Source organism: Sceloporus occidentalis, unplaced genomic scaffold (genome assembly GCF_023333645.1).
Source record: "Sceloporus occidentalis isolate IW3139 unplaced genomic scaffold, rSceOcc1.0.p SCAF_41, whole genome shotgun sequence".
NCBI lineage: Eukaryota > Metazoa > Chordata > Lepidosauria > Squamata > Phrynosomatidae > Sceloporus > Sceloporus occidentalis.
Genome location: NW_028317021.1, coordinates 7134769 through 7155870, shown reverse-complemented (window position 1 = coordinate 7155870; position 21102 = coordinate 7134769). Strand labels below are relative to the sequence as shown.

At 48.2% G+C, this 21102-nt stretch overlaps 2 protein-coding genes across 2 annotated transcripts; one reads left to right on the top strand and one right to left on the bottom strand.

Moving 5' to 3' along the window:
- Positions 1 to 982: 982 nt before the first annotated feature.
- ISCU (iron-sulfur cluster assembly enzyme) lies at positions 983 to 4054 on the bottom strand. Its single transcript, XM_089489894.1, has 5 exons — positions 3899 to 4054; positions 2889 to 3002; positions 2653 to 2763; positions 2283 to 2361; positions 983 to 1864 (listed from the first exon to the last, which is right to left on the bottom strand). The coding sequence occupies exons 1-5, from the start codon at positions 4004 to 4006 to the stop codon at positions 1767 to 1769; spliced, it is 510 nt and encodes a 169-aa protein (XP_089346020.1). The 5' UTR covers positions 4007 to 4054; the 3' UTR covers positions 983 to 1766.
- A 453-nt stretch (positions 4055 to 4507) lies between these two features.
- Positions 4508 to 20674, top strand: SART3 (spliceosome associated factor 3, U4/U6 recycling protein). Its single transcript, XM_089490058.1, has 19 exons — positions 4508 to 4687; positions 4792 to 4918; positions 7033 to 7137; positions 8005 to 8189; positions 9000 to 9105; positions 9662 to 9786; positions 10209 to 10364; positions 11738 to 11876; positions 12451 to 12558; positions 14119 to 14196; positions 14988 to 15046; positions 15161 to 15270; positions 16149 to 16261; positions 16438 to 16514; positions 16948 to 17089; positions 17742 to 18232; positions 18682 to 18834; positions 18974 to 19161; positions 19542 to 20674. The coding sequence occupies exons 1-19, from the start codon at positions 4508 to 4510 to the stop codon at positions 19720 to 19722; spliced, it is 2823 nt and encodes a 940-aa protein (XP_089346184.1). The 3' UTR covers positions 19723 to 20674.
- Positions 20675 to 21102: the final 428 nt, after the last annotated feature.

Sequence of the window (21102 nt, the reverse complement as noted above, 5' to 3'; positions counted from 1 at the left end):
AGTGGCCAGTGCTGTTACCAGGCTCTCCCCTTCCCCCAGAGCAGCCTGCCTTTTTCCCTTGCTGAACAGAGTGGGACGGGCTCCCAGTCTGCTGCCCCCCAATGTGGCTTGCAGCTTCCCTCAGACTCTGGAACATGGCTGGAAGCAAGCATTTTAAAGATCACAGCCACATCTGGCTAACAGATGGAGAAGTGGGTGAGCACGGCAGGAGAGGACTGCTCTGCATTCCAGGCCTAAGACCAAGAGGGCCACTTGCACCGAGAAGCCATTCCTTCCAAGGCAGGCACTCCTGTCTTTTCTTTCTCCTATTTTCCTCTTCCCCACTCTCCAAACCCACAGTCTGTCACAACCGTTGTCATCCCTATCCGCCCCCCAAATGGGGATTACCCATTGGGTTTAGGACAAGGGATTCCACATCCAGAAAACCCAATGACAGGGAAGTCAGAAACGACTTGTAGGCACACAATTGTCTTTCACCCTCTATCACTTCAATAAATTCCAAATTTGCTTTGCCACTGAGTGCGCTGTTGCTTCAAAAGCTCATTCTCCCTGCTAATCGGAGCTATAGAGAGCAAGAGTGGCATAGAAAAAAACCCAAAATTTTTCAAGCCTGGCTGCATCTTCTTCTTCTGAATTGCCTTTCCCTCCCCATTGGCAAGGAGTGACGGCAGTGGGTCCTTTCAAACAGACCCTCGGGAGGGAAGGACACTGAACTGTGCAGGCTGAGCATCACCTCCTGCCCTCTTGATCTAGAATTGTGGCTACAGTGTTTCATGTTTCTCAAACCTACGGAAAGAGCTCCTGAAGCACTGGGCTGGGAAGTCTGAAAGATACTGTAGAGACTTTTGTGGACCCAGTTGGGTGCACGTCCCTGTTGAGTTTGGGCAAGAATCCCATGGCACTGCTCTTGGCCAGTGGGTGAAGCAGTATCTCCCTCATTATAGTAAAAACCCAAATATCAAAATAAAGACAACTCAGACCATTGCAACATAATCATATATTATCTCTGTATATATTTATATAGCACACACTGTACATGAAACTAGTCTGAAACTTATGCATCAACAATCTGGTCAAGGCGCTCTTCTTTTAAACCCAAACTTGGAAAACAAAGAGGGAGAGAGTTGCTTATGTCTGGTGCCTGTGTGTGTGTGTGGGGGGGGGGGGGCTTGTTTTGCTTTTGGCTATGAGAAGCTGTCCTGGGGAAATACAGCAGCAAGTCAAGGCTGCTCATGCCAGGCTCTGTTTATTGCTTGGCCCTGAAGAGTCCTGGAGTGTGCTGTGTTTTCTGGGAGAGGACAAGAGGCACTGTACCTTCCTTCTCTCATACTAAAGATGTTGACACTTAAAGGGGTGGGGTGGGGTGGCAGCATTGCCCCTCACAACCCTGACTCTGCTTTAATTTCTCAAAGGCAACTAATCTCCAACAAACCCTCCCTCCACACCCCAGGCTTGAAATGATTACTTGCTAAGGATTACAGAGTAATTCTCACAGCAAAATCACAAGACGGGTTGCTCTTTTCATTCACGCACACAGAGACAAAAACGAGAGATAAAGTGGAAGCAAAAAGCTCAAGGTGTGACAAGCTGAGCCTGCCCTGTCAGACATAATAGAGTTCATGGTTGTGCGTGTTTAACTTGCATGTTTCCAAAATGCACTAAGGTGATGGGTTGGCTCCTTATGGCAAAAAGCACTGTTGAATCACAACTGGAACAAAAGGGGTGGGGTGGGAGAGCAGGCTTCCAGGTGTTGCCATGAAAGGCTTCTATGAACTGGCTGCATTTTTGTCTGGCTCCGTGCTCTTCGGTCCCTGTTTTAGTTTGTAATCTGCTAAGGCAGCCTTGATGGCGTCTTCTGCCAGCACTGCGTGGGGGAAAAAGATGAAATGTTAGACACATTGAACAGTGGAGGAGAAACAAGCAAAACATTTTGACCACCAGAAGGTCAAAGTACTATGGCAAGCACAGAGAATCCCTTTTAGCCCAGGGGATGAATTTGATTTCAGGGCAATTCTCAGGGTGGTCTTCCAGTGGTGGGCAGACACTGAAAGTACCAGGGGATTTTGGCTTAAAACTCCAATTGCCAGTCTGTTAGCTTTCAAAGAGGCATTTTGACTTCTTGGAATGAGGAAAAATCCCTGTACAAAAGCAGGGAAAACCAACAAATGAAGGCATAACAGGGGAGGGGATTTGGCCAGAGGGTTAGATGTGATCCCAGAGCAGATGTGATCCCAAAGACAGAAAGAAATGATCCAAAGCACGAGTCAAAAAACTTAACTTACTGGAGCAGTGCAGTTTTACTGGAGGGAGGCAGAGCTCCTTAGCAATGTCTGCGTTTCTGATCTTCAAGGCTTCATCAACCTGAAACATACCAAAGAGACGATTTAGTGCTTTATTTCCCAGCCAAGGTCTTCTGTAGTACCTTCCTCTAACCCTGCTGCAAGGACACAGCTCCATTTTATATTACCACATTCTCATGCCACATTCTCACTTGTAGGCCAAAATGCTGAACTACAAGCTGAAAAAAAAAAAGACAATGTTGTTCAAAAAAGAAAAAACAATGTTGTTCAAGTCCCTGAGATGGAGGGAAAACAGACTAAAGGTCCCTCCTCTTTAAATAAGGATCAAGAGCCATAAACGGGCCAGACTCACCGTCTTCCCCTTCACCCATTCGGTAGCCAAAGAACTTGAAGCGATTGCCGAGCCACAGCCAAACGTCTTAAACCGGGCATCAATGATTTTGCCATTTTCGTCCACTTGGACCTGAGGGCATTTGGATGACATTAATGATCAAACAGTGCATGAAGGGGGCTGGGAGAACATTCCTCATGACAGGCTGGAGGCCTTTTATGGCTTTGGAGCCCCTGGCGAAAGTTGCGTAAACTTACTTGCAGTTTCATGACGTCGCCACACGCCGGAGCACCCACAAGGCCAGTCCCCACGTTCTTGGCGCTTTTGTCCAGCGAGCCAACGTTCCTCGGGTTCTCGTAATGATCCACAACCTGGCAGGGAAAGAGCAAAGGCAAAGGGTTGGCACAGCCTTGACAAAGAGAAGAGTTCACTCTGCCCACAAGGGCAGAAGGCGGCCTGAAAAGTAACACCGATGGCCATTCTGGGCCTTTCTCATTTGTTGGGGCTGGACTCTGGGGTCATGGACATTTCTGCAATGGATGTTGGAATAGTAAACCCAACCTGGAGGTTTCCCACCGGCTTAGACTGCCTGGTTCCCCCCCCCCCCCCCAGAGACATCCATGAAAGAGCCGTCTGCTAAGAACTATCAGTAGCATTTTCCACAGGAACACAACCTTAAGGTCCTTCTCCAGAGGGACCCAAGAGGGAATGGCGTCAGACTATTCATATGGCACAGTCTATGGCTGCCCCCTGCCGGAGGCCATCCTTGGCTGAAAGATAGATAGATTGATAGATAGATACACATGCACACTGGAGCTGGAGCACTAGATTTCTCAAAGCACACAGGAATGGAATGGACGAGCTGTTTTCCAAAGCGCTTTCCAATGATAGGGTTCCTGACCGCTGAAGGCTGCTGTCCTTTGACCTCACAGCCCTCTCCCTGGCTGCTCAAAACGGCCTTTTGGGGGATCTGCTCCTCTCCGGGCCCACAACAAACTCCAACTCCCAGAATTCCAGGAGGCTGAATAGCGGTGCCAAACCGGGTTATTTCTCCCGTGTGGATGCAGCCACGGTCTGTAGACTCCGACCTCTTGGTGTGGGCACCACCAGATCTCTTCGCCTGGGTCTGCGCCTTGCAAGTCGCCCATATTTACTATTTCCATATACTGACATAGTAGCTGGGGATGCTGGGCCTTGCAGTCCGAGGTGGAGGCTGGGCAAGGCAGCTTCTCCGCCGGCCTACCGCCTCCTCCGGGGCGCCCCTTACCTTCTCGTGGTAGCCCGCGGCGAGGGCCGCCTCCTGCGGGGCCCGGCGAGGCCGCAAAAGGGCCGCCGCCGCTGCTCGCACACCTCCGAGCCGCAAAAGGGTCGCCATCTTGTCTGTTTTGAAAGGACGACGACGCCAGAGCCATCAGGGGGCGGGGAGGAGGCACCCTTGTGACGTCATTCTTGACGCGCCCAGGGAGGGCATGGCCACGCCCCCTCCCGCTCGCCTCGATCCTCCGTTAAGGGCGGGGCATCAGCCCTCTCCGTTCCCTCTGATTGGTCGCTGCGAGAAACCCTGTCCTTGGGGCCTTCTTTGAAGCCCACCCTCACTCCAGGGCTGTTTCAATGACCGCCTGTCTCGAAGAGACGAAACGGCCCAGCCCTCCCTTCAGCCAACGTCGCTTTCGGGCGAGGGTACTTTCGGGCAACCTTTCCAAAGAGGTGAAAGCAGTTTGGCTGTAGGGCAGAGCAGGGGGTAGCCGCCGTGGTCGGGTTTTTCGTCAGGCATTTGCTTAGACAGCCCGAAGGCTTGGCACGCGCGCGGGGGCCTTGCGGCGCGCGGGGCCGGGGGCTTTCCTGAGGCAAGCGAGCGAGCGAAGGAAGGAGGGCGATGGCGCAGGACAGCGGGGCCGAGGCGGCGGTGGCGGAGGGGGAGCTGTGGGGCGGGCGAGGCTCCGGCGACGAGGCCGAGGAGAGCGAAGGCGGCGAGGAGGAGCTGGAGTCGGAGGAGTCCTCCGCGGAGGACGAGGAGAAAGAGAACGAGGCCGAGATCCAGCGCCTGGAGGAGCAGGTGAGCCAGTCGGGGAGGAAGGAAGGCAGCGCACCAATGAAACCCAAACAGTGCGGGCTTCCATTCACTTCATAACTGAGCGCGCTTTTCTCCTTGCCTTGAAGCTGTCGATCAACGCCTTTGACTACAACTGCCACCTGGATCTCATCAAACTGTTGCACCAGGAGGGCGAACTGGTCAAGCTCCGAAGAGCCCGCCAGAAGATGAGCGAACTCTTTCCTCTCACCGAAGGTAGGCCAGGGCTGGGGCGCTTCTTCCCCAAATAGCCCTCCCTCCCGAAAAACCAGGTCCAGAGATGGTTGGTTGAACAGGGCCATAGGCATGAGAGGCGCCCCAACCCCACAACAAACTATGAATCCCAGGATTCAGTGGAATGGAGCCATGGCAGTGGAAGTGGGGTCAAACTGGATTATTTCTGCAGTGCAGATGCAGCCATAGAGTGTATGGTTGGCTTACCCCCTTGAGCTTCAGGGAATCAGTTCTCCATGGTGCTAGTCATCTTTGCTTAGCTTTTGGAAGTGCTGCCTGTTTTAAGTGTGCTATATACCTTATTTTGCTGTTCCCTTCTTGTTAGAAATTATGGCTCCATACAGACAGGCCAAAATAAAGCTACTTTAGGTCACTTTGGAGGTATGCTTTTGAAATGATGCATGCTGCAGACCTAAGGACTGGAGTGCAGCTTTGGCGCAGCTTCTGGCCTCTTCAGATGTGTGTGTCATTTAAACAGCTTACCTCCAAAGTGACCCAAAGCAGCTTTATTTTGGCTGTCTGTTTGGGCCCTATGCTTGCTTTCCTTCCATTTTCAATTAAGGTACACTTCTTACATTGATGCGTGGATAAGTCAACCCAAGTTTTTGGAGGTCAAGTTTTGACTAAAATTTCTAGACGTATACATGAGTATATACAGTAAGCATCAATTCTGCCTCTGGGGTGTTAGGTTGCCTCCAGCAGAGAGATATGGCCAATTTTTTGTTGGTGCTTGGTGGGCATGCAGTCGATGTTGGAGGTGCTTAACCACGCAGCAAAAGCAGCACTTGCACCTGCACTTGACAGGATCAAAATTCAAAATGACCAGAATAGACTTGAAAGCGAGGCCAAAGCTAACTAAATAAACTTCAACAAGGAGAAATGTAAGGTACTGCACTTAGGGCAGAAAAATTAAATGCACAGATAAAGGATTATGGGGGACACCTGGCTGAACGAGATTTATATGTGTGAAAGGGATCTGGGAGTCGAAGTAGACCACAAGTTGAACATGAGTCAACAGTGCGATGCAGCAGCTATCAAGGCCAATGTGATTTTAGGCTGCATCAATAGAAGTATAGTGTCTAGATTGAGGAAAGTAACAGTGCCACTTTATTCTGCTTTTGGTCAGGCCCCACCTGGAATACTGTGTCCTGTTCTGGGTACCACAATTCAAAAAGGACATTGAGAAACTGGAGCCATGTGTCCAAAGGAGGGCAACTAAAATGGTGAAGGGTCTGGAAACCATGCCCTATGAGGAATGACTCAGGGAGCTGGGGATGTTTAGCCTGGAGAAGAGAAGGTTAAGAGGTGATATGATAGCCCTGTTTAAATATTTGAAGGGATGTCATATTGAGGAGGGAGCAAGCTTGTTTTCTGCTGCTCCAGAGAACAGGACCCAATGGAGCAATGGATGCAAGCTACAGGAAAAGAGATTCCAGCTCAACATTAGGAGGAACTTCCTGACAGTAAAGGCTGTTTGACAGTGGAACACACTCCTCCCTCGGAGAGTGGTGGAGTCTCCCTCCTTGGAGGTCTTTAAACAGAGGCTGGATGGACATCTGTCAATGGGGATGCTTTGATAGGGAGTTCTTGTATGGCAGAATGGGGTTGGACTGGATGACCCCTGTGGTCTCTTCCAACTCTATGATTCACCTGTGTAGCACTTTGCCACCTTATGTCTGGCTTGCTGTTGGATGCTGTGAGTGTAAAAATGAAACAGAACTCTAGGGTGGCTTTCTGCCACTGTCTGAAGGTCTAGAAAGATACTTAAAATACCCTTATTTTCAGAAGGCTTTAGCTTCTCCTTGTGTAAGTGGAAAAACAGTCCAGTGGATGCGTCCTGGGAAGGAAATTAACTTAACCTCATTAAGCTTGGTAGTGCTTACCACAAGAGAAGTGTTTGTTGGCTTGCCCTGTTTGTTATGTTTTTTGTGTATTGCAATGTATATTACATGTTCTTCTTTTGACCTGAACATAAAGTAACCATCTGTTAAAATGCACACGTAATAAACAAATTAGACTCTGGTAACACTCTAAACATGCCGTAACATTGTAATTCTAGGAGGTTATACTATGTTGCCTGATGGTATGTTTTTCAGAGATCTGGCTAGACTGGCTGAAGGATGAGATTCGGATGGCTTCAGAAAACTCGGAGCGGGAACAGATCTATGACCTTTTTGAAAGAGCTGTGAAAGACTATATCTGTAAGTGTTTTTCAGCTCTCCTTCAAGTAGAACAAAACTTTGTAGGTTTGCATTCAATCTGGCTTTGCTGATGGAACACCAGCCAAGTCTTTTTGTTGCTTTGCTGGAAAATAGCAACGTTTTTCCCAGCTAAAACAACCTGAAGGTACTGGGAGATCTGCTCTAAAAGTATAGGATTCTGAAATGTTAAACTAGCCCAAGGTAGACAAAGTACAACCCAGGTGTGTGTGTGTGTGCATATGTAGGCTGCAGAATGCTTCCTCCCCCCCCCCCCAAATGCACTCTAGGGGCTTTGCAGGGCATTTCCATGTCATTTGGAGGCCTCCTGCTCCCCCTGAGATCAAAAACGTTTTATATATAAATCCAGGAGATTCTAGGAACACAGGTGAGAGAGAAGAGATGTTCTTTTTTTATGGAGTCCAGAAAGAGTTGTTGTCTCTTCTTTTCCATCCCAACATAATGATCATTTTAGGCCAAAAAAGACCACCTTGCAGATGAGTGTGATTTTTTAACTCTTACGTCTGTTCATGTTTTCCTGGATTGCTGTTTATCTTGAGCAGCAGAAGGCTTCACATGTAACAGGTTGTCAGCTCTTCTTCAAATAAAACTTTCTGTAGGGGTTACATGTGAACATATTAAATAAAAATACAATCCATTATTTAAAAATTAAAAAAGAAGAAGATAGGTGTAAACAGCATCAAACCCCATTGGCTTTCAGGTTCCTTAAGGAAACATCTTTTCTGGTAGGAATAGTAGATTCAGAGGTTCTCTAATGATTGTGCCTTGTAGAAATCTATAAGTGTAAATTTACAGCGCTTTATAAATAAAGGTTAATAATAATAATAATAACTTGGTGGTTTCTTTCAGGTCCTGAAATCTGGCTGGAGTATGCCCAGTACTCCATTGGTGGCATTGGTCAGGAGGGAGGCATTGAGAAAGTTCGTTCAGTATTTGAAAGGGCCCTGACTGCTGTTGGCTTGCATATGACAAAAGGAGCTGCTATTTGGGAGGCCTACCGGGAATTTGAAAACGCCATCCTGGAAACCCTGCAGGTAGTGCCATGGCATGCTTAGCTGCCTTCTTTTGTATTTGTGGGGTGGATTCCTAAGAGTTAGGTTGTATTATGCTGCAGTGGGAAGACAGCTTAACTATCTGGGCTGTTGGTCCTGGAAGCTGGAAGCTCTATGGACAGAAGTGTTGTTCCGAAGCAGACTACTAAGGCCCCATACAGACAGGCCAAAATAAAGCTGCTTCGGGTCACTTTGGAGGTATGCTGTTTAAATGATGCATGCGTCCTAAGAGTCCGGAAGCTGTGCTCCAGTTCTTAGGACTGGATCATGGCTTTGGCGCAGCTTCCGGACTCTTAGGACGCATGCATCATTTAAACAGCATACCTCCAAAGTGACCCGAAGCAGCTTTATTTTGGCCTGTCTGTATGGGGCCTAAGATACACAGCAGGTGGAGGATGAGTCTCCTGAGTGGAAGTTGAGGGAGGAAGACTTCAAAAGACGTGAGAGGGCTTTTTGAGAGGGGGTTCATGACATTATTTTCCCCCTTTCAAAGAGCAGCTCATGGAGCGCAATGCAGATTGCTGCAGTAGTGGGCTGTCTGTAAAACTTATGGTTGAGCTGGGCCTTGGAGTTATTTAAATTGTAGGTGCAGCTCTTTTGGGTGAGGTTGGCAGTGCTTGGGAACATTGCTGTTTTGGACTGTAGCCTGCACAGTCCCCCAGCCAACATGGATGGAGAACTCTGGAAGCTGCAGTCCAAAACAACACCTCAAAGCTCTGGCTTACAAGCTCCTTCTGCAGAAGGCAGCCTACTTGACTCCCATGGGTTTCCCCACCTTCTTTTTCTCTGTAGCCAGCAGCTGGTGGTGTGCCATCTCCTGAACAGAAGCAGGCTGTAAGTGCACAGCTTGAAAAGATCCACACACTCTTTCGGCGCCAGCTGGGAATCCCCCTGATGGGTAAGAACCAGTGGGCTTGGAGGGCTGCTGTCTGATGGTGTGGTGTTTGAACCAACCAGTTGCTCCTGCTAGCCCCAAGATAGGTTCACTTTCTCCTTTGGTTCTCAGCCCTGCTGGAAAGCAACCCTGCATGTGTAAATGCATTAGCTTGTGCTCCCTCGGAGTGTAGTGGAGTCTCCTTCTTTGGAGGTCTTTAAGCAGAGGCTGGATGGCCATCTGTCGGGGATGCTTTGATTTGGATTTCCTGCCTGGCAGGGTGTTGGACTGGATGGCCCTTGTGGTCTCTTCCAACTGTATGATTCCTCCATATTATAATACAGTCTCGGTTTAGTCTGTTTAGAAATAAGGCTGATTTCCAAATCATGACAAAAACAGAAGGTAGTGGTCTCTTGCCACTTATTAGAAAATGTTTCCTGGTTGGTTGCCATCAGAGCACCTCACTCAGCTCTGAACTGCCTCCTTCTCTTGGCTCTGAATTTCTCTGAATGTATGGAATTGAGTTCAGGTTCTGCTGCTGATTCTAATGTTTAAAGCAGTTTTAACTCTTCATGTCAAGATATGGAAACAACTTTTGCTGAATACGAAGAGTGGTCTGAGGAGCCAGTCCCAGAAGCAGTGATAAAAAACTACAGGAAAGCGTTGCAGCAGATGGAGAAATATAAACCCTATGAAGAGGCCCTGGTAAGTTGCTTCCCTTTGGAGTTGCATGTGGAGATTTTGTTTTTCCACTGCCAGGGGCCATCAGGTTCAACCAGCTCATAACATATCTGCTGCTAAAGTACCTCTGAGAGGTGGTCATTCAACCTCAGTTTAGAAACCACCGATGAAGAAGAGTCTCCCACATTCTGAAAAAGGCTGTTCCACTTTCAAATAGCTTTTACTGCCAGGAAGTTTTCCCTAGTGTTCAACAAAATCTGGAGGGCCGCACAAATCCTGCCCCATCCCATCCCAAAGAAGGCCCACTGGGTCATTGTTTAACTGCCCAAGTATATGGTACACCTCTTCCTGAAGCCACTGCCTTCTGGGATACTCAGAATCAGTTCAGATCAGTTAACTTTTGACATTTCTGAAAGTATTTCCTTCCTCTTCTGCTTTCATTCTAGCTGGTAGCTGAGACTCCCAAGTTGGCAGAATACCAAGGCTACATCGACTTTGAAACCAAGGCCGGGGATCCAGCTCGTATTCAGCTGACATACGAACGTGCCCTGGCTGACAATTGCCTTGTGCCAGACCTGTGGGCTCGCTACACTCAGTACCTGGTAAGGATTCTTAACAGGCATAGTTTTGAGCTCAAGGCCTCCTCAGGTGTTGCCTTTCTTGTGGCAAATTTTAACTAGGGCACTTTTCACACTACACTGTTGCAGCATTGTAATTCCACTTTAACTGCCATGGCCACATCTGCTGGAATCCTGGGTTTGTAGTTTAGTGAAGCACTAGAGCTCTCTCAAAAAGAATTTTAAATGACTCTGCCTAAACTACAAATTCCTGGATCCCATAGGATGTTGTCATGCGGTTAAAGTGGAATCATAGTGCTATAACTTAGAAGTGACCCACGTCTATGCCATTTTTTTGTTGAAAGAAATTTAAAATTCCACACTGCCAAGAGACCAAATCCTGTGACACATGGAAATAATGCAGTTTGTATAATTGGTCTTACTTGCCTGTACTGCAGCCATTCACTCAAAACCACAAGGTTGTGAGTTCAAGACCAGCAAAAGGGCCCAAGCTCGACTCAGGCTTGCATCCTTCCGAGGTCGCTAAAATGAGTACCCAGACTGTTTGGGCAAATTAGCTTACTTGCTAATTAGCTTACTTGCTGTTCACCGCTATGATCTTTGGAATAGCGGTATATAAATAAAACAAATTATTAATTATTATAATGGAGCCCTGGTGGCGCAGTGGTTAAATGCCTGTACTGCAGCCATTCACTCGAAACCACAAGGTTGCGAGTTCAAGACCAGCAAAAGGGCCCAAGCTCGACTCAGGCTTGCATCCTTCCGAGGTCACTAAAATGAGTACCCAGACTGTTGGGGGCAAATTAGCTTACTTGCTAATTAGCTTACTTGCTGTTCACCGCTATGATCTTTGGAATAGCGGTATATAAATAAAACAAATTATTATTATTATTATTATTATTATTATTATTATTACTTGATTCAAGTCTTGCTACTTGCAGGGAAGGCCCAAGGGCTTATCTGCATTGCTGCAGATATGCCACGACACACCTGGGCATCTTGTTTAGCTACTTCTCCTATCTTTTGAAACAGTGGCAGATGCTGTTTGCATTTGAGAATATCTTGTTTGTAAGGGCTTGGAACTTTAGGAGGGTTTGCCTTCTAGTGGTGAATCTCACAAATGCCACTGTGTGTGTGTGTGTGTGTGTATTCAAGTCAGCTGTCAACTTATGGCGAGCCCATTTCATAAGGTTTCCTTAGGCAAGGAAGACTCAGAGGTGTTTTTGCCCATTGCTTCCTCTGAAAAAAAGCTTCCAGCACCTAGGAAGTCTCCCTGCTTAGCTTTCAAGTTCAGATGGGATCTGGTGCCTTCGGGGAATTTAGGCCCTCCGCCACATGTATACTCCTGTGGAATTTAGTCCTGGTGCTGAACTTTGGCTTGTATGCTTATCTCCCAGGACAGGCAGCTAAAACTGAAAGAATTGGTGCTCTCTGCACATGAGCGAGCCATCAGGAATTGCCCTTGGACTGTCAAACTGTGGAACCAATATCTGCTGGCCATGGAGAGGCACCAAGTTGAGCATCAGCTTATTTCTGGTAAGGCCAAGATGCTGTAAGATGAAACAGACCTTTTGCTTCCTAGAGCTCAGAGGTGTCTATGTTGTGCTAGACATTCTACAAGCAGTGATGGCTTTGGTTCATTTTGCATTAGTTCCAGGGCTTAGGTAGGCAGCTCATGTTGCTGCATCCATCAGGCATGATGCTGAGTAATCACAGCCAGGACACCCCTGCCCTGTGCTTGGAAGGGGCATAGCTTCTGAGCTAACCTCTGAGCTTTGTGGTTCTTAAATTTAGGGAGTGAATGTGCAATCACATCATATCAATGTGAGATAAGAGGTGAGAGAAAGTTGGTGAATCATCTAAGCCAGTGATGGTGAACCTTTTAGAGGCTGAGTGCCCAAACTGTAACCCAAAACCCACTTATATAAATAAGTGTCATGCCATGTCCCTCTGGCTTTCTCGTAACAAACTCTGGCAAACTCTGTGCTGGGGCGACGGCACATGTGCTCACAGACAGGGCTCTGAGTGCCACCTTTGGCACGTGCGCCATAGGTTCGCTATCACTGATCTAAGCCTACTCAGCCCTGCTGTTTTCTCTCTCTCTTGTTAGAAACCTTTGAGAAAGCCCTGAATGCTGGCTTCATTCAGGCTACGGACTATGTGGAAATCTGGCAGGCGTACTTGGATTACCTGAGGAGACGGGTGGATTTTACTCAAGGTAATTGAGCAGATAGGGGTAAATGTGTTGGTGTTTGAACTACTCTCATCATCATTTGGGACAGCATGTTGCATTCCCAAGTTAACTAGTATAATGAATCTATGAATGAATAGTTAGGCCCGTTACACACGGGCCTAAAAGTACACGCTCTGCGCGTACTAGGGTTAGAAAGAGGCCCCCAACCCTAGCCAACCCTAGCCTGCGCGGAGCATGCACAAAATGACAGCGCCCTATGCACATGGGCGCCACCATTAAGACGTCATGAACGCGCCACCTCCAAACGAGGCAGCGCGGATGTGACATCGTCACGCCGCGCGAGGGTGCCTAGAGCGCCCTTTCTGCAGCACGAAAAGGAGCTCCGAAATGGAGCTCCTTTTGCAGTTTGCATCACTGGCGCAGCCTTCAGATGGCTATGCCAGGGACGCAAGGGAGAAAGGGGCCAAGCGGCCCCTTTCTCATCCTCCCTGCCGCCATTGGGTGTCCTTGGGGCTTGAAGCCCCAAGGACACTCCTTTCCAGGCCGCGGGGAAGTGGCTTTTTGCCGCTTCCCTGCGGCCTGGGAAGTGGCGGATCGGGGCCTCGGAGGCTGCCGTTCTGGCAGCTGAGGCCCCGATACAGCGGGGAAAGGGGCAGGTGCAGGCCGCCCCAAACGGGCGGTCTGTAACCCGCCTTAGTAAGTGAAGCTGTGTGGTTGGGTGGTCTCAAAATGTTTCCAGTATATGGCAGTCATAAGGTAATCCTGTCACAGGGTTTTCTTGAGAAGATTTATTATGTCTTGGCATTTCTCTGAGAGAGTGTGACTTGCCCAGGGTCACCCAGGGGATTTCATGGCTGAGGGGGGATTTTGAACCCTAGTTTCCTGGACTCATTTAGCCATTTAGTCATCATGCTGACCCTATAAAATGAATGTGACTAAATGGCAGACCGCTCCTCCTTTGTGGCCACCAGAGGGGTGTGTGTGTGTGTGTGTGTGTGAGAGAGAGAGAGAGAGAGATTTCTTGCACATAGAAAGCTAGCCTGTCTGACCCAGTATGCACATAGATGACAGAAAGGCAACATGTTTGCCACCTCTTTGGTTGAGTGAAAACAAGGTCCCAGAGTCACCACCTCAACTGTTTGCAGTATTGAGGGGTAGTCCTGAATGGGAGCCCCCTCAGTCCAAGATGGAGGAAAGCTGAGTTCTGTCTTCATTGTCCAATGATTAGTCTGTTGAAGCTCTCTGTTGTGGAGATAAGTGCTCAAAAGGTCAGCTTTCCTGACTTCTTCTATGGCTCTGCTTAATGTGCCATCTAGCATCATTGGGAGAAGGCCCTAGCCTGCCTAAAGTTGGAGAAGGGCAGGAGGGGAAGAGCAAGGGAAGACCTGGAGCTCTAGCAACCGCTATTCTATTCCTCTGCCTTTTCAAAGCCTGATCTTTCAGATAAACATTCTTGGTTCAGATTCTGTGCCTCCTCTTCAGTGACTTGTGTTAAAATGGGGCTCAGTGTGGTTGGGGCTTGATACAACAGCAAACGCCAAGAGAAAAATTCTCCCTGAAGGATGTCTCTCGTCTGTTTTTCAGACTCAAGCAAAGAACTGGAAGAACTTCGATCTGCCTTTGCCCAGGCAGTCGAGTACCTAAAACAAGAAGTGGAAGAGCGTATGTTGTGGGTTCTTTCTTTTGTGGGTGCATGGTGTTGAAAGCTTCGGTCAGGACAGTCAGACTCTTCTTACCGGAAAATGTCTCCTTCAGCTGAGAAAAATCCCTATTTGACTAAGCCTCTTGAATCTAGGTTTCAGTTTAACAAGAGCCCTCTTGGTCTCTGAGAGGCTGTCTCAGCCTTCCCCCCCAACTCGGGTCTTCCAAAGGTGGACTGTGGCTCCTGTCATCCCTGACCTTTGGCTGGGGTGGGTGGGAGTTGTATTCCAAAACACCTCTAGGGAGCCTGGCTAGCATCTGATTCTCAACAGCTGCACCCAGGTTAGTGATGTTGGAGAGGGGCCCACAGAACTGGAGACTGTCATCTCTTTCTGGATACTTCAAGCTATACTTCCTCTGAACTTGGAGGTTCCACTTAAACCAGTTGTATGTTGCCCCTGCTGCCCCATGCAAAGTGTGTACATGGGATGGGTGGGTAAAGGGAAACATGTGAACCGTGTAGAACTCTGGCATTTCAGCTGAACGCCCCTTGGTGAGAGGCGTTTCCCAGCTTCCCATCCTGCAGCCTCTGATGATTTTATTGCATTCTAGAAGATCTGAAAGTAGCCAGTTGCTGGTTTTTATAGCTTCTGCTCCAGTGTTTTGCTGCAGGTAGCTTCAGAGTCCCTGGCCCTTTCATCTGCCCCAAATCTGTCCACCTTGGATTTCTAGAGTTTTGAGCAGAGTTTGACTTTATCTCATGCTGTATCATAGAAACTCTTGACGAATCATTTGTTTGCCCTTGCCCTCAGGGTTTAGTGAGAGCGGGGACCCTTCCTGCATCATCATGCAGACCTGGGCAAGGATTGAGGTAATTTTGGCTCATTCCCCTGCGGTATCCTGTAATGCTCACCTCCATTAGAGAGTGGGGTGTGAGCCAAAGATCATAATGACACCACCTAAATATTGGTCACCTTCTTCTTAGGCTCGCCTGTGTAACAACATGCAGAAGGCAAGAGAGCTCTGGGACAGCATCATGACAAAGGGGAATGCCAAGTATGCCAACATGTGGCTGGAGTACTACAACTTGGAGCGGTGAGACGATGAGCAGTTTCCCCTTTGTCAAGGCTTAAATGAGGGGTTAAACTTAAACCAGGGCTGGGGATCCCATGTGCCCCCAGGCTGTTTCTCTGCTTCCCAGAGGCCTGGGGAACTGGTGCAGCCTGTGGAATGGTGGGGAATGGCCCCTAGATCTTGCAGAGTTGCCTGCCTGTGACTTAGCCCAAGGGTGGGCAACTGTTGGATGCTCGGGGCCTCATTAGTCCTCTAGGAGATTTGGGGTGGGGGATGTATCCTCTAACTGAAAACCCCCTCCCCTCCCACTGTTTGTCCTCAAATGCTCCTCAACCTCTGTAGGGGCATTGGGGCACATTTTCATCATGGCCCAGGAAGCACCAAAACTTGGCAGAAATACCTCTCACTCTTCATAGAAAACATTTTGAGTTCTTTTGGATTCCCCCCAACCCACTTGATACAGTGCGCCTCCGTCATCCACGGCTTTCAGCATACACTGAAAGCCGCAAGGGGAGAAGGGGCAGGGTGCCCCATAGGGACAAATGGGGCGCGCGCCTATGGCATTTAAATGGGGCTCGAGCGTAGGCGGTATTTGTTTTACGCGGGGGAGTCTGGAACGGATCCCCCACATAACGAAAGAGCGAACTGTACTTGGGGGCCCTGAGGGCTACAAAATGGCCCTATGGAGCATATACCAATCCCTGGATTAGACCCTGGTCCTGATCTCTGATTTTGGATCCATTTTGAATCAGAGCGAAATGATTTTGAAACCCTTTATGTCATGGGATTGGCTTTGGGGAAGAACAAGAGCCACCTAGAACAGAAAATGGGTGGTGTCTCCTTGATGTTTGTTACAACCCTAACACGTCGCCTTTTCTCACCTCTTTTGGGGGCTGTAGGGCACATGGCGATACCCAGCACTGTCGAAAGGCCTTGCACCGGGCTGTGCAGTGCACTAGCGACTACCCAGAGCATGTCTGTGAGGTGCTGCTCATGCTGGAAAGAATAGACGGTAAGTAGCTTTGGGTTTCTTTCTAGGATACAGAACTGCCTTTTGATGTCTGTCTGTCTGTCTGTCTGTCTTGTTCTTTATCTGTGGTTATGACACTCTTGGCAGCGTGTTGAGGCTTGAGAGAGGCATGGAGACATTGGGGGCAGAGCTTTTTAACATCTCCTGTTTTCTCATAGGCACTTTAGAAGATTGGGATGCAGCTGTGCAGAAAACAGAAAGCCGCCTTGCTCGAGTCAATGAGCAAAGAGTCAAGGTAAGTACTTGAGAAATAGGGTGGGGAACCCTTCGGCTGAAGCTAAACAGGGCTCCTTTTCCTTTGAAAGCCATGTTTTGGTCTTTCTGGTTAGGCTGCTCCATGAGAGTGTATGGGTGCAAGTTAGCTTTTTGAGTGGAATTTGGCCTTATGTGATTCTCTGCCTGCATTCTCCATAGTGACAGATTTTTGTTGTGGCCAGTTTTTTGGGTCCTGAACTGTATCTTTGCTGTTAGCAATGTTATGCTCCACACTCCGTCTTTCTCTTCTCTTGATTATAGTGGGATCAGGTTTAGAGGGTGCTGGCTTTGAATATAGAAGGCTTGTGACCTGCCATCAGTTGCTGCATTAGTAGGGCAAAAATCAATGTGCACAAGAGCTGTAGAAGATTGTGTTTGCTCTGAACATTCTCTCATGCTCTTTTGCTCTCTAGGCTGCTGAGAAGGAGGCTGCTGTCACTGAGCAGCGGAAGCAATCTCGAGCTGAGAAGCGAGCAGCCAAAAAGGGCAAGAAACCCAAGGCAGGAGACAAGCGCAAAGCAGACGCCGATGGTGAATGGGGGCAAGAGGAGGAAGGTACAGGGCCCCCTTGAACATTGTGCTCCTGGCCTAGGCAGAATAGCAGCACTCATTTTTGTGTTTCGTCCAGTCCTTCTGCTGTTTTAGTTGTAAGAAGCAAACTGGGCTTGAGGTGGATCCTGTGTGCCCTAAGAAGCTTGTATACAGGAGTTTCAGAATAGAATAGAATTGAATCTTTATTATGGTCATAGACCAGCACAAACTTGTACAGAGGAGTCTCAGAGCCTGGGAGCCGCCACTGGGAAGGCCCTCTCCTGGGTTCCTACCACATGTACCTGTTAGGGTGTTGAGATGGAGAGAAGGGCCTCTAAAGCTTTGGCAGGCTTGTATGGGAGAATGTAGTTCTTCAGATAACCTAGACCTGAACATTATAGGTCATAACCAGTACTTTGAGTTGTGCTGGAAAACCTACTGGCAAGGCAGTGGAGTTGTTTGCAACAAGGGAGTTGTGTGCTCCCTGTAGCCAGTCCCAGTTAACAGTAATCTGGCTGCACCTTTTTGGACCGGCTGAAGTTTCTGAGCAGTCTTCACAGGCAGCCCCATGTCAAGCTCATTACAGTAATCCAGACAGGAGGTATCTAAGCACATGTTGCTGATACTCCAGTGTTTTGAAGAAAAAGTCTGAGTTGTCTCCTGTTTCTTTGACCAGATGACCAGCCAATCAAGAGGCGCAAGGGGGATGGCAGTGGTGATACACTGGCAGAGGAACAGGAGGAGGAGGAAGAGGAGGAGGCTGAAGACATGGAGACAGAAACTGGGCTCTTTGGAAGAAACATGCCCCCAAAAGCAGATTCGAAAGCAAAGGAATCAGCAGCAGGAGCAGCCCCTTCCAAGTGGAAAGAGGCGCCCAAAGTCATCCATGACAGCGAGAAGGACAATGTCACAGTCTTTGTCAGCAACCTTTCCTATAGCATGACAGAGCCTGGGGCGATGCTGAAGGAGGTCTTCAGCACCTGTGGGGAGGTGGTTGAAGTCCGCCCCATCTTTAACAACAAAGGGAATTTCCGGGGCTACAGCTATGTGGAGTTTAAGGAGGAGAAGGCGGCCCTGGAGGCCCTCAAGCTTGATCGCCGAAATGTCGATGGGAGGCTGATGTTTGTTTCTCCATGTGTTGATAAGACCAAGCATCCGGGTTTCAAGGTACCCCTTTCCCTGGCGGCATTAGTATGTGGGGGATTGAGGGCCAGATGCTTCAGTTATGGTGTGCATTTGTAGTCCTGACAACTGATAACTAATCCTCAGAAGAGAGCCTGTGTCCTTAGGGAAACAGTCAAATTAGAACCCTACACTGCAGGGACCAAAACAGCCTAAAATAAGTTCACATTCATCATTGGGTACAGTATCTCACTTGGCCCATGCTGTGTAAAAAGTAGATACAGGGCAAGGCTGTTTGAAAACTTCAATCTTGTGTTAAAGGCTAGGCTGGGGAGTACCTCAATTGTGGAAGTCCCTCTCAAAGGAATTCAAGCTGTCTCCATCCTTGCTAAGCTTCTGGTGGGTGACTGAAACCATATCATTCTGTGTGGTTTGTGGTTTTTCAAATTACACTTTCACCTGTTCTTAATAGGGCTCCTCTCTTTTCCTTGCAGGTCTTCAGGTACAGCACTGCCCTGGAGAAACACAAACTCTTCATCGCTGGCTTGCCATTTTCTTATACGAAGGAGGAACTGGAGGAGCTATGCAAAGCCCATGGGAATGTGAAGGATGTCCGACTGGTTACAAACCGAGCTGGTAGATCCAAGGTATGCCTCTTGGACCCTTGGCTTCTCACTGAGTGGCTTTATTTGTGAATTTGTCAGGTACCTAACATGAGGTTTCTAAAAATGAACAGGGAACCGTGGCGTCCTCATAGGCTGAATGCACTTCTCTTTTTCCTCTCAGGGTATGGCTTACGTGGAGTTTGAGAATGAAGCACAGGCCTCTCAAGCAGTGCTGAAAATGGATGGCCTGGTGATCAATGATTACACCATTAAGGTGGCCATCAGCAACCCGCCAGCCCGAAAATCCGAGAAGGCCGAAGCTGCAGGGAGGGCATCTCAGCCCATGGTTCCGCGGCAGATCTATGGCGCGTGAGTATTTTGAGAAGGGGGTGATGTGACATGTCCATGGAGACCAGCAGGGAAGATGGTACAGCCTGTGCCCCGGAACACCACTCAGTTCTTCAGCACTTAGCCTCAGCTAAGCCCTGGGTTAGTGCTTGGAGTCCACCAAAGACTACTAGCTGTTGGAGGCTGTATTTCAGAGGAAAGTAGTGGCAGACCACCACTTCAGAGTACTCCTTGCCTAAGCAAACCTAGTGAAATTCAGGGAGTTGCCATAAGTCCACAGGTGATTTGAAGGCGCATATACACAACACATACCAGGCACAGAATTTTAATAGTCTTTTTTTGTCAATAGTGCATCCTTAGCAAACTCCTAACATTGGCCCTGTTCCTTTTCTTTCCCAAAGCCGGGGCAAAGGGAGAACTCAGCTTGCGATGGTCCCACGGGCTCTGCAGCGTCAGAGCAACTTGGCAGCCAAGGCTGAGAATGGAACAGCCCAGAATCCCCCAGCAGCACCAGCCCCAGCAACAGAGGAGCCCAAGAAGATGTCCAATGCTGATTTTGCCAGGTTGCTTTTGAACAAGTGAAGGGGTCACGATGCCCGGTGGGGTGGAGGGAGGGGGGCTGTAGTGCTGCCTTAAAAGCCCCAGCATGTCCTCATGGGCCAGCAAAACTGCTGGTGAGCTCCTCATTGGACTTCCACACTTATGGAGCTATACCCAGCAGGGAGATGTCAGGATGGAATGGGTTGCTTTGTTTTGTTTTGCCGCTGAGAATCCAAGAGGAAAGTTGTTGCATTTGGGGGTTTGGAGACCTGGCTAAAATGGGTTTAAATGCTCCCTCATATTGAGGGATAATGTGTTGAGAACTCACTTTTGGGGTTGGGGGCAACACAGCTTTATGGAGATTGTTTGTTCTGAAAACCTTGTCAACACATGATGTCAAACACAAAGGCTTTTCACTCTTAGATTGGTACAAATCCCACTGCAGGTATTTCCAGCTGGATGCGGGCAGCTTCTCTAACACACTGTACACTTATATATGCATGAGCCACATAATACACAAACCACCATTGGGATTTGTGTCACCTCCCCTCTCCTCTTGTATAAAGTTCTTGTAAACAGCAGATGCTGTTCGCTGTAATGGCCTATTTTAGTACTGGGGTGCAAGGGAGTGGTGTCAGCATTTCTATTGAACCTATATGGACAGTTTGGCTCAAGTTGGTCTTTTTTTTATATATCTATATTTGTGTATTTGTAAATGATATGCCAAACTATTATTTTTTAAGCTTTGTTTGACACAATACTAGAGCAATCACCTATGAAGGCTTGGATACATGATTTCTGTGGACCATTTGGCAGTTTTGTTTGCCAAAAACCTGTACCTGTTTATATTCTGACCCAGTTTAATTTCCCTGTATTGGGATTTTGTTTTGCTAAATTCAGAATTTTCTCTTTCTTTTTGGTTTTGTACATAGTGTGAAGCGTGAACTTGTTTTTCTTCTGGGTTCATTAAAGTGCATTTCTCAAAGTTGTAAAAGTGCAGAATGCTTTTGGCAGGAGAGACAATTTGGGTTAGTGGCAAGAAAAGGTCTGTAGCCCAGTATTGTTTGCCAGTGGGTTTTCTGTTGTGATGCAGTTTTCCCCAGACCTAGCTGGAGATGATGGGTAGGAAACCTGAGACGCTCTGCAGTAGCTGCTTGCTTTTGTACAAGTGCCCTAGAGCAAATTAAGCCTGAACACTCACTTGGACTCAGGCTTATCATGAGACAGAAAAGGTGATGATGCTATATAATGTTGGGGCAATAGGAAAACAGGGAGGCAACTGCCCTGAGTTGGCAAGACCAGAGCAGGGCTGTTGGTGACCCTGCTTGGAGGTTTTTCATTTGAAGATTTGCCATAAGCTGAAGCCAACTTGATGGCATATAAGAAACTCACTGTGGTTCAGCAAAGTGATTTGTGTCCATG